The following is a 12,897-nucleotide window of genomic DNA, read 5'->3' on the forward strand; positions in this document are numbered from 1 at the left end:
GGTCCTGTCTACACAATGTCATTGGTCCCATGGAGCAAATGGGGACATGCTGATGCATCTAAAACTAAAACAAAGGGAGTCGTGAAAAAGTCGTTGTTATAAAAGTGTTAATGGGCAACAACAACTGACAGAAAACACTGGAAAATAGAAAGCTCATCATGGTGGAGATAAAAAGAAAAATAGTTATTGAGGTTATTACGAATGCGATCAAACTTTCATGAAGCGAATGTTGTTGTTACAGTAAGTCTTTGGTCTATTATTACAGAGTCAAAGCACCAAGAATAAAATCAATTAATGGGCAGAAACAAGTTTTTAACTGCATGCCCTTAAGATATAAAAAATTATATAACTGTGTGACGTTTTAAAAAAGCAAGTACTTAAAACATCATAAAAGCTATCAAACTTAAACAATATTAAAAGTTATGATAAGCTGTGAAGCATGGAAGGATCTGATAAAATTGTGGAGATAAGGTGCTGCTGATTTTCCAGTTGTGGAAAACTAAAAGTTGGACACAAACTATTAAGCTTGACCTTGCTGCTGATAGGTATAACAGATAAAATTGGACAACAGCTGAATCTTGAGGATTTCCAGCAGCATGCAGACTGTTTTGGGGAGAAAATAAGAGAAAGTGCTATGAAAAAAATGCTAGAAATGAATTCATAACCCAAACTCAAAGTCATAGCTCAGTACGCAGCATCAATGCCTTTAAAGACAAGGAAAAGGACACATTTATCACACTTCCTGTGAGATTTTCCAATTTAAAACAGGAAACTGATTCCTACATATTTTATTAGTTTTCATGCAGAATGAGCAATATTTCTCTATGGTGCACTTATGATAAAGATAAATTAAATGAAAGTTAAGGGCCAAATGTGCATACATTTACTCAGTGACCCCACCGGATGATTCCATCAGATATACTCAAGTGAATAACATCTTAAAAAATCATTGTTCCATAATGTGTTTAATTAGGAAGCTTTGAGCTGTGTTTGTAGTGTGGCTATCACATTTGGTGTATATTGAATTAATGATAGATGTGAAAATCGAGCACATTAAGCACAGAGTCACCCTGTCTGAGGTGAATTTTTGATAACAGTCTGACTGATATGGGTGCAAAGATGTGTATATAAAGCCTGTTCAGATTGAAGCTGAGTTGTATCCATTCAGGAGTGCAGTGTGTACAGGAGGGATCATGAAGTGTCTTGTTGCTGTTCTGGTCTGCGTGGCGCTCGCAGAGGGAATCGTCAGGTAAGGAAACTATCTGTTCAGTTGGTTTTATCTGAGACCAAATTATACACCTTCAAAGCCAGTGGAGGTGAAAACTCTTTGCGCGTTTGCCTCCTCTTTCCTCAGGATCCCTCTGAAGAAGCACAAGTCTATGCGTGAGGCCCTGAGAGAGAAAGGGATCCATCTGCCTTACCAGGATCCAGCTCTCAAATACCAGACCCACAGGCTGGCCAGCTCTGCCAACATGTACATCAACAACTACGCTGACGTAAGTGATCCTGCGTTAACACCACTTTAACATACTGAACACTGTGGTTGTCGAAAAGTTATATACCAGTGTACACAACAGTTGGATGAAAACATTTGCGTTCGCACATTCTTTAGCCTGTTCCACTTTTTCTTGTGTCACCCAGACCACCTACTATGGACCCATCAGCATTGGAACACCCCCCAAGTCCTTCCAGGTGCTGTTTGACACCGGCTCTTCCAACCTGTGGGTGGACTCCGTCTACTGTAACACTGAGGCCTGCAGTGAGTACAAAGCAACTGGCTTTACATGACACAATCCCTCATCTGTCACTCTCTTCGGAGCATTATTTGCATGTGAAGAACTTCTCCAGGGGACTTGCAGCTGATATAGGCTAAGCCTGCGGAGCTAGCAGTTTGTCATCTTGTTTCAGAGAGATTACATATTGTACATACACAGGATTTAAAGTTCTGGTGGAATTACAGGCGAGCCACTAAGCATTTTTTGTTTTTGAGAGGCATCAGCTACCGTATTGGTTAAAATTCAGCCTGTGATTTTGATAATCAGGTGAATTAACAGTATGTCAAAACGCTCTGCGAGGCATGTGGACATTATTATGGCAATGGCTCCAGAGATAATCCTGATGTATACCATTTACAGACACACACGAGAAGTTCAACCCCAAGACATCCTCCACCTACAAGGCCACTGGAAAGACCTTCGAGCTGTCCTACGGAGCTGGAAGCCTCGATGGAGTCTTCGGATATGACACGGTCAATGTGAGTGAAATCCACCGAAGAAACCAAACACATCAGTTCGATAAAACAGTAATATTCAAGACTGGAACTGAGCACTGAGCACTATATGAGAGAGAACTCAATTTCATATCACCTCAATAAGCGATGACAAAGGTGTGGCCAGAGGCAGGCGTATATTGACAGCCAGTGTCAATATATGAAGACCACTGCAGCAGTTTTCTGGTTTCTGTGTGTATTAAGTGTTGAAGTAGTGAAAAGATGAGGAAACAAATACATTTCATACAAAAAATACTTTCAATGCTACAAAAATGTAGAATGGGAGGAATGATTTTAATAATCTGGTACTGTGATAGACTCAACAGAGGTCTACATCAACCTTTTCACCTTCAGTCTATTTTCACCTTACTCATCATATTGGTTGGTTTTGGGCCCACAGGTTGGCGGCATTGTGGTCACTCAACAGGAGATTGGTCTGAGCACAAACGAACCTGGTGAGAACTTTGTGGTGGCCAAGTTTGACGGCATCCTCGGCCTTGCCTACCCATATATCTCAGCCGGAGGACAGACTCCCCTCGTGGACACCATGATTTCTAGGAACTTGCTGAAAGCTGACCTTTTTGCTTTCTACCTTTCCAGGTAAAACTGACACCAGACTTCTATTGGTTACTGTAAAACATACAGTATCACTAACAGGGCATACTTGTTACTGGCACTAACATTTTCTAAAACAAAGAGCTTGCAGCTAAGTTTCGGTTTGTTGTCTGGTCCAGGAATGCAGAGCAGGGCAGCGTGCTCTCTTTGGGAGATGTGGACTACAGCTTGTTTCAGGGCCAGATCCACTGGACTCCTGTCGTCTCTGAGAGCTACTGGGAGATCGGCGTTCAAGGGTCTGTATTTTTCAATGTTCCATCAATTTGAAAGTATTGCTGCCTAGATTAGTGAACGCTTTGTGTCCTAATGTGTCTGCCTTGCAGATTTCAGATCAATGGTCAAGAGACTGGCATATGCTCTCAGGGCTGCCAGTCCATTGTGGACACTGGAACCTCCATGTTGACAGCCCCTGGCCAGTATCTGAATAACATCATGCAGGCCATTGGAGCCCAAGAGGATGAGAATGGAATGGTAAGACAAATGGACAGAGACACTCTCTCTCTCTCTCTCACACACACACACACACACATCTGAAGCAGCAGGAAATTAAGCCACCATTATTACTCCTCATAACGATGCAAATCTATCTGCAGGTAGCACCATTTAAAAGTCATTATGCACAAGGTCACAAAACATATCTACGTCAAAAGTAGTGAAGCAAGACTGTAAACTGGAGCGGTTTATGTCGAGCTTCTGTCCCTCTTTAACATTCTCTGTCTTGTCTTGATCTCCAGTTTCTGGTGGACTGCAGCCAGATCAACAACCTGCCAACTCTCAGCTTTGTTGTCAGCGGCGCTACCCTCCCTCTGCCTCCTTCTGCTTACATCAGTCAGGCAAGTTATGACATGCATAGCATAAGCATGTATATGTGTCCCTTTGCATACTTTTTTTTTTCTTTTTAAATTTGTGACTGTGTGTGCAATGATTGACATTTCTGATCTCCTGTCTCCACCTCCAGCAATCTCAGAATGGATACCAGTACTGCTCAGTGAACATCACCCCCACCTACCTGGCCTCTCAAAACGGTCAGCCCCTGTGGATCTTTGGAGATGTGTTCCTCAGAGAGTACTACTCCGTCTTTGACCGCGCCAACAACCGTGTCGGCTTTGCCACAGCGGTCTAAGAGTCTTCATTGTAACCGAACCTGGCCTTAAACCTCAAACATCTGTTCTGGAATTGTTCTAAACAATCAGTTTGGACAATATGGGTTTAATTTCACTCAACATATTTGTCACTGTAAATTTCAGTACATGATACTGTTATAGGTGACTTTTCCTTCTTCAGTTTGGAATATGCATATCTATTCAGATTTGTATACTCAAAACAGAAAAGTCAAATCTGTCCATATAGCTGTCACTCTCAAGCAAAATAAAGGTGAAAATGCAAATGTCGTAATATCTCATCTTTCTACATGAGTACTCATCATCGAAACAGGTCATGGGCTGAGAGACATCAAAGGGGTTTCCCTCCCTGCTTTATTATTAACCTTGAGCTTGAGTGTGTCTGTGTGTGGCTAATGAGTTCCCACAACTAGTGGGCATTTTAAATGTACCACAATGATGGCACAAATAAAGACGTGATTAAAACTCTGTTGAAACATCTAGAGAATCACACTATGCATGCCATACGTATTAGAGCATCATATTTTTGGTATATGAAATGATTCAGTCTTGTGATTGGTCAAGTGCTGTGCAGATACACCATGCATGCAAAACGAGTGTGATTTTTTTGTGAGTATCCAGATGGATGCACACACAGACAGGTGTCCACCAAAACCTATTTCCTATCTGTCAAAATTAGAAAAATAGTGTCTTCACCAAAGCGGGAGACATAAGGTCACAAATGAGCTCCTCGCCCATTCAAGTCTTCTGGGAAACTATGTTTGTTAGAGTAGGTGTGTGTGGGCGTGCAATTCACAATGGAAAAACATCACATCAATGCAGCTGTATCCAAGGCGGCTGACACCGCCACACAAGAGGAAGGAAGGCCCATGTTTTTTTTCTGGATGAGGGGTTGGAGAGTGATGGAAGACAAGAGACGGGGGAGTAATCAGAGGAGTAGAGGTGGACAAGGAGGCAGGAAGAGGAGAATGTAACAAGGCAAATGCACTGGAGAAATAAAAATCTTTGTTTGCTTCATAGCACAAAACAACTTTTCATGGTGAAAAGAAGAAATGCAACTGATTTCCTGTGAAATCTGACCAACTGGCACTGCTGGTAAAATGCAGAGCACAGGCTGTCGCCTCGTTTTTAAACTAATTACACTAATGTCCCAGAATGGATGTGGTGATGATTTATTTACACATACAGTAGCACATTGAAAGGGTCAGTTCATCCTAATTGCAAAGAAACATATTTTCTCACTTACCTCTTGCAGCGTGTATCCGTGCAGATAGTTTTCATTTCTGTAGTATTTCCAACTTCATAGTTACAGTAAGAGTAATGGCAACACTGTTTCTGGAAACAAGATGCTGCTGTTGATTTTCAAAAATTCATTTTTTCAATGCTGTGAGTTCCTCAAACAAAATCCTAATTATTATTGTACTGGGGAGGAGGCAGGTATCCCAAAACCTGGATAAATAAAACTAACACTATGTGCAGTTACACCGTATCACAGCATTACTGTTATTATTATCAGTTACAGTGACTCTTAAAGGAATGAAAACAGGAGGTTTTTTTTAATAACACTAATATGATAGAATTCAATATCGTAGACATGCAAATGCACGTGGCATGATAACCGTCAATTTTCATACCATGGTATACCATGGTAATTGAGAAAATATGTTTGTTTTTTGTCATTTGGAGGAACCGACCCTGCATTATTGTCTGACATCTGTTTTTCATTTCCTGTCCTCTCATCCCTGCTCTGGTCTCCTTCACTGCTCCCTATTCTGCTGTGTTTCTAGACTCCATTTTGTTTGTGTGCTCATCTGCTTAGTGTTGGAGTTCTCCTGTAGCTCTGCAATGCACGTCACAACAGAGTGTGGCCCCATTTCCCCTAAACTGCAAAGAAATGTGTGTCAGTGAAAAGCTGCAGACATAGAATAATGCCTTCGCCAAAGGCCCCTGTCCTCTCCTTGAAAAGTAAAAACACCGATTGACTGCAGCGGCACAAAAACAGACTTACAATACAGGTACACCTCATATGCATGCACATGCACTTCTTCATCTCATCTTTAAGATCAACAAACCTACCGCCTCCCCATTCTCCTCATTTCCTGTTTCTCTTATGTGTTTTATGCCCTTTTCTGAAATGTTGTGCATTATTTTGACTTCAGAATCTATATTGCATAGAAAGATGCAGCTGCAGATGTTGACATTACAACTCCATGTTCCTCTTCTGTGTTTCGACAGCATCAAAGTGAGCGTGCAGGCCCTGTCAAACCATGTTGTGTACCGTTTGCTGCTTATCTGACACCATGCTGTGACGTCCCTTGCATTCAGTCCACCTCTGCTTGTAATCATTCCTAATAGTTAGGATTTGGAGCAGAGGATTTAGAGCCTGAGAGGAGTCATCACTGTACGGCCCTCCAGCACTGAGCAGGGAAAAGGCCTGCATTACATCAGTCTCTATCTGTTCTGAATTGTGACACACTGAGCAAAATGAGAAGCCCTCCACAAGAAAACAAGTCAGCACAAAATTACCATTCACTGATGGCGGTCAAGTTGCTGCAATGGCACACCCAGATTCACTGCCACTGCTAAAGCTTTGCTACCATCTGTGAGTGTGTGTGTGTTTAGGTGTCGCTCCTTCTTTCCATTTTCTCCCTGCCCTTCTCAGGCTGCAACTATCTCTCCAGCCCACATGTGTTCTAACAGTTATTCTCTGTCATCTCTGATGCTGTCATGTCCACACCAGAAATTGTCAAACCAGCACACTGTCAGCTTTGCTTGAGTGTGCATACACTGACTGTGTGTTCATGCATACAGAGATCTAACCTTACACAACTGTCTCCTTGAGTTAGGATGCCTTTTACTTTTAACATTTTTTTTTTTTGTATGGAAGAGTGTTTAAACATTTTCAAATTTTCATTGTCATAGTTGGACAAAATAAGATATTTGAAGATATTATTATTTATATGGAGACATTTTTCATTATTCTCTAATGTTTTATAAAACATTCAAGAGAATAATTATTAGAGTAATCCATAATGAAAACAATCATTTGTTGCACCTTTAATCCAGAAACTGTATCACTATTCTTTAAATAAGCCCAGTGCATCCAATCACAGCAAAGCAAAATAGATAAGAGTGAAAGCCTCCAAATTTGTATATAAGTATAAATAGCATGATAGTCAAAAAATGAAATGAGACAAAAATGAGATGAAATGAAAAAGACTCTATTAGCAATATAAAAATAGCTACAGATACAACAGGGGGATGGGCGGTGGGGTTTCTGCTGTAATGAAGCTGCCTTTTAACCAGGAGCACCTGCTTCACGGTGAAATCATCGTCTTTAAAAGCCAAGGACATCTGATGTGGTTGCCACTGACTCATTAAGCAGATCAATTTTGCAGGCTTTTCACCCACCGTCAGTCTCCAGTAATGTAGAGGCACACACATACACACACCCACAGGCACACGCACGCACACACATATGAGTCATGCATTTAACCTAATGAAGCACTCTCTGTTGTCTGTGTCAGATCCAAACCTGAAGATCACGCCATTTCTGAATCAAACGTGGAGATGATGCATCGTTTTCCTCAGAGCAGATGATTTCATGTTGATTTGGCTGGATTTGGATAAATGAAGTCATCAAATGTAATGTTCACTGGCGTCATGTTGATAGAAAACAAATATTATGGACTGTGTAAATATGACTCGTTTAAATATTGGTAAAAGGAGAAACATAGCAATGGCAACGGCCACTGAAAAGACTGACGTAGAAACATGGCAAATGTTGGCTGTACGCAGAGAGTGAGAGATAGATGAAATACAAAAATACAACGAGCGAGAGATAGAAAGACAGCAGGGGGGGAGGCAGAGATGGAACGCTTAGGCTAAAATGAATCTGTATTTGATTTAAGCTTCTTACCCCACCAGTAACCATATCCACACCACTCACTTCCCTCCCTCTGTCCTCTCAAACAGCTTTCAAAGAGTCGGATGGCAAAAGTGGAACAACGGCTGCTAAACATATGAAATACACAGGGAAGGGCAATCGGAAGGATGCTCTTGTAGTGGTCTAGTTTTGATGTACTGTGGAATACAGTTGTGGTTTGACGGAATTAAATACAATTAAATCCAATCTGAATATGGAATCAGGTCTTCTTATTGAATCCAAAACCTTAGACATAAGAACTGACATTCAAAGAGCCAAAGCTCAGACTTTGCCACATAGATCACATACAGTACATTTTATTTAACTAAACACGAGTGATAAGTAGCAATTAAGTGATTGGTTAAACTCTGAGTTAAACACATTGCACCCTCTTGGAACCACTATTCGAGCCCAGGCCTTCTGAATCATAGCTAAACAACCAAAACAATGACCTCCGCCCAGCTGTGATAAGACACTACAAACTATCCTTTCACAAAATGTGATATCTGGGTTCTAAGATATGAGTTGGTACGCTATGAGTCCCATGTTTTAATATGTCAGCATTTTGGTTTTAGGCTCCAGCAAACCACAGCAGGGGTTATTTTTTCAGAAAAACCATGGCATACCTGGAAAGAGTTCTTTTCTATATAAACACTTCTGCAAGCTGAAACCTGATGGAAAACAAAGTAAAATGGAGCACCATGACCTTCTGTTCATACTGACTGACTTCATCGATTCTATATGAAAGTATGTCTCTCTGATGAAAAGTGCATTGTATCTTATCTGTACATGCTGACTACTATCTTTTAAGGCAAGGAGAGCTTACATCCTTCTGCTTACATCAGTCAGGCAGGTTATGACATGCATGCATAGCATAAGCATGTATTTGTGTCCCTTTGCATACTTCTTCTTCTTCTTCTTCTTTTTAAATTTGTGACTGTGTGTGCAATGATTGACATTTCTGATCTCCTGTCTCCTCCTCCAGCAATCCCAGAATGGATACCAGTTCCGCTCAGTGAGCATCACCCCCTACCTGCCCTCTCAAAGCGGCCAGCCCCTGTGGATCTTTGGAGATGTGTTCCTCAGAGAGTACTACTCCGTCTTTGACCGCGCCAACAACCGTGTCGGCTTCACCACAGCGGTCTAAGAGTCTTCATTGTAACCGAACCTGGCCTTAAACCTCAAACGTCTGTTCTGGAATTGTTCTAAACAATCAGTTTGGACAATATGGGTTTAATTTCACTCAACATATTTGTCACTGTAAATTTCAGTACATGATACTGTTATACGTGACTTTTCCTTCTTCAGTTTGGTATATTCAGATTTGTATATTCAAAACAGAAAAAGTGAAATATGTCCATATAGCTGTCATTCTCAAGCAAAATAAAGGTGAAAATGCAGATGTTGTAACTTCTATCTTTTAAGGCAAAGAGAGAGAGCTCCCTCAGTGCAGGAGAAATTATGGTCTACCATAAATTTCTGGAGCTCAGGAGAGAAAGACAGGCTCTCTTACGGATTATGTTGCCCATTGGAAACAGTGTTAGGGTTATGTAAGGCAGATTACTGTACCACACCATCACACCACCGGTGGTTTCACCCATGAATCAGTCAGACACAAAAACACGACAAGAGATGTGAGAACATGAGACAACATGCACACATGCATTCTTAAATGAATATTGAAAAACGCATCTACAAATACAGGGATCTCATCTCCTTAAGGTCAGAATACTAATATTTCATTTATTGGTAGTCTGAAGTCAATGATCCATAGCCCAAAATAAACACAATGTGTGTCCATGAATGCACACGAAACTAACTAAAAACAATGGCCTGTGCCATATTCAATTAACAGAGTGATGCAAGCAGCTGCTCTTCAGAGGCCTGTGATGCTGGCTTTATTTTTGAGAGCTGACAAATAAACTGAAAAGACTTTAAGTCGATTTGGAATCGGTGACACAATGCACCAGCGGGTCACTGCGGAGAGAAAAGATGGTCTTGCTCCAGCTGTTTGCCTATGCTGTAAATTTAAAGTATTGATGTAACGGCCAAAGCTTTGGCTCTGACCTGAGGTCAGTGGTAGTCATGCAAAAAATCAGGTCTATTGATCTGATATGATCCGTCCATGAGATGGAGCAACAGCATGTAACTAAATCCCACATGAGTGCATGTCGTGTGGATATAAAATCCACTGTGTTCTGGCTCGTTAATGTGATTGCATTCTCTAAAGACATGGGACATATGGAAGCAAGCACAGGGACAATGAAATGTTGTGGCATTATATGCCTCCACTATCCTGTATTTGAGCTTCCTGGTGCTGAGAGCAACAAGAAATACATACTTAAACCATTTTTTCCTTACTTTTCTTCTTCCTGTCGTTCTGTGGGGGTGAGTAAGAATTACTGTATAGTAGCAAAACAATGTAGGGTGGCAAAGCAATTACAAATAATTGTTTTTGTTGTTTATAGGGTTGTTCTCCTGCATTTGGCAACAGCAAGAGGGGCCTTAGAGCAGCAGCATAGACACCAGATGATGTGGGAATCATATCAAAGTAGAAATGCACTGAAATCTGTCATATTTCTATTCCTAAATGCCTCCAGGCAAAGCAGATCTGAATATTGCAGCAGCCTCTACAGGAGTTCATCCAAATGGCACCAAAGTGTTGCAATATTCAACATCATATCAGGCCTAATACATCCAAAAACCAATCACACTAAAGAAACCCACGTCATGCCACCACAGACAACCTTGGAGAGAATACAGTAGCTGTGTCACTAATTCTACACAAGTAATTGATGTCTGGTAGCAGCACGTAGAATCCCACTCACAACTGTGTTAGGGCAAGGAAAAAAAACACAACCAGATTTGCCATATCGTGTGTCGCAGAGGTCACATTACAGGCGTTTGAAGCAATAAGACCTCCGTAAATCATTGTTCAGCAGCATGCCCTTGCCTAGGTTGGACTCAACAGGGCGTGGGCCTCAAACGGAGAATGCGCAAGGCGGGTGTCTGTCGCGACAGCTACAGATCAATCATTTGCCATCTATTTTACTCTTTACCTTTCTTCACACTTTTCGGAGAATAATGGAAGTTGTCTTCTACAAAAAAAAAGAGCGAAAGAAATGAAAGAAAGAAAAAGTTGTCTTTGAGGGACGTATCAGCTCCAAAACGCAAACAGCCGCCTGTTCAGCTGCAGCACCCACTGGAGCGCAGGCAGGCAGTAGCAGGCCTGTCAGGTTAATCAAAATATCTATTATTACCCATGGTGGGGAATGTGCGTTTTGTTGCAGTCGTGAAAATCAACCGGATAAATCTGTTTATGCTCAGTGTCATTTCGTTCACTCATCCAACCATGCGCATCCTCCCTCATCATCCCTCCACCGTCGCTCTGCCTGTAAGCTCTTACCTGCAGCCGGGGGGAGAGAGGGAATGGAAAGTGGATAGGGAAAACATCTCAGCCCTGTCCGCCATCTTCTTCCACAAATGACTCAGAGCGACTGCAGAAAATCACGGATGGAGCGCAGTCCATTCACAATCACAGGGCAGAGGACAGTCGCACCCGTGGACAGAGGTTTCTCTCTCTGCGGCCCCACAGATGCCCCCTGGCCGCAAGCCTTCAATCAGACGAGCCTGCTCAGCACCATCAAATCTGCAGTCAACCATCCACACAAGCGGGGTAGGAAGGGAGGGGGGTGTCAGAGGCAAGAAATGATCTTCAGAGACAGCGCACAACGCCGCGGAGATTAAAATTACAGTCCAGTTCCCCCCCCCGATGCGTCCAAGCGAGGCGTAAGCGCGCAGTATGCGACCGCAGTCCGGGTTTTTCCTCGCCGAATGTCCGCTGCCGTGATGCTGCCTGTGCCACACAGCGGATACAGGCCAGCAGTGCGGAGACGGGCAGAGACAGAGGAGGAGGGGGTGTGGAGCGGAGACGTCAGTGCCGCTACCGTATGAGCAGGCTGTGCTGAGTGGATGCGGGCACAGCTGAAGCCTGCAGGCTCGACGAACAGCACAACAGTGCCGTAGAAACACAATGTTTACAATGACATTACATTGAGAGTAAAAACGTGCTTTCCCCAAGTGAGGTCCCCGGGCCCACCAGGGCTCCTTGGGAGGGTTTCAGGGGTTCCCCGGAAAAGACATGCTTCTCAGTGTTATTCAAGTGCCCGTTTTACATGATTTGGGCTCAGATGGGCTCTTGTGTATTGTTTTATTTTCTGTTTAATTGGAGCCACAAACATCCTGCGTGTGTCAGTCATCTCGATCCTGGCAGAGCAGTCACCGAAAAACCAAAAAACACAGAAAGGTACAGAGACAGAAACCAGAAAGTGCTGACAGTAGACGACCACAGTGACAACAGGAAACGAACCAAAAAAAAAAAGAGAGAGAGAGAGAGAGAGAGAGAGAGAGAGAGGAAAAATAGATCAATATACAGGGCTCAAAGGCAGCAGAATGACAAATACAGTGGCAAAGATGTAGTATGTAGGAAAACATTATGGAAATAATAACAATAAATGGTCTATTACATTTCTACGAGTGATGTAGCCCTACAAACTATAGTGTATGGGCTATAATGGAAGGTGTAAAAACACATAAAACCTGTTTGCCCATCTTTTCATTTCCAGCATACATTTTTTCGGCCTATTTAAACCAACATGTACCTCAACAGTATATTGTTTTAAGTTGAATCTTCACAGAAAACATATAGTTCATCTCTTTTTTTTCTCCAAAAACACTGTCTTTCTGAGAGAAATGCATTGCTTTAAGATGATCAGAGGCTGAAGGCTGCAGTTTTCCTTCCTTTCCATTTACCACTGGGTCGCCTCAGACTGGAAGTATGAAGCTGTACTGAGCAGGCGCAGCGTGGAGCTGTTCACTGCCTGTGGTGCTGAAGTATATATACGTTTATTGCTGAGCTGCAGTTCACAATTTGTGCCACACGGGGGCAGTAAATGTCCATTCACCGA

The 12,897-nt window shown here is 42.3% G+C and overlaps 2 protein-coding genes across 3 annotated transcripts in view; one reads left to right on the forward strand and one right to left on the reverse strand.

Annotated features, from left to right (window-relative positions):
* mapk8ip2 (mitogen-activated protein kinase 8 interacting protein 2) overlaps nt 1–11,831 on the reverse strand; it is a 28,839-nt gene extending 17,008 nt beyond the window's left edge. The window contains exon 1 of one of the 2 annotated variants that reach the window (XM_076732054.1): nt 11,337–11,831. In XM_076732054.1, the coding sequence (XP_076588169.1) occupies nt 11,337–11,401 (65 nt within the window). In that variant the 5' untranslated portion in view covers nt 11,402–11,831. The remainder of the gene's footprint in view (nt 1–11,336) is intronic. The other variant, XM_076732055.1, reaches the window with a different exon arrangement.
* On the forward strand, nt 1,194–4,007 carry LOC143321616 (gastricsin-like). Its single transcript, XM_076732057.1, has 9 exons — nt 1,194–1,249; nt 1,355–1,496; nt 1,642–1,759; nt 2,136–2,254; nt 2,670–2,869; nt 3,004–3,120; nt 3,208–3,355; nt 3,619–3,717; nt 3,843–4,007. The coding sequence occupies exons 1-9, from the start codon at nt 1,194–1,196 to the stop codon at nt 4,005–4,007; spliced, it is 1,164 nt and encodes a 387-aa protein (XP_076588172.1).
* Nucleotides 11,832–12,897: the final 1,066 nt, after the last annotated feature.

Source organism: Chaetodon auriga, chromosome 6 (assembly GCF_051107435.1).
Source record: "Chaetodon auriga isolate fChaAug3 chromosome 6, fChaAug3.hap1, whole genome shotgun sequence".
NCBI classification, from domain to species: domain Eukaryota; kingdom Metazoa; phylum Chordata; class Actinopteri; order Chaetodontiformes; family Chaetodontidae; genus Chaetodon; species Chaetodon auriga.

Coding starts and splice junctions, on each gene's coding strand:
- LOC143321616 (XM_076732057.1), top strand. CDS start 1,194: ATGAAGTGTCTTGTTGCTGTTCTGGTCTGCGTGGCGCTCGCAGAGGGA. Junction 1,250..1,354: donor CTCGCAGAGGGAATCGTCAG/GTAAGGAAACTA, acceptor CTCTTTCCTCAG/GATCCCTCTGAAGAAGCACA. Junction 1,760..2,135: donor CTGTAACACTGAGGCCTGCA/GTGAGTACAAAG, acceptor TACCATTTACAG/ACACACACGAGAAGTTCAAC.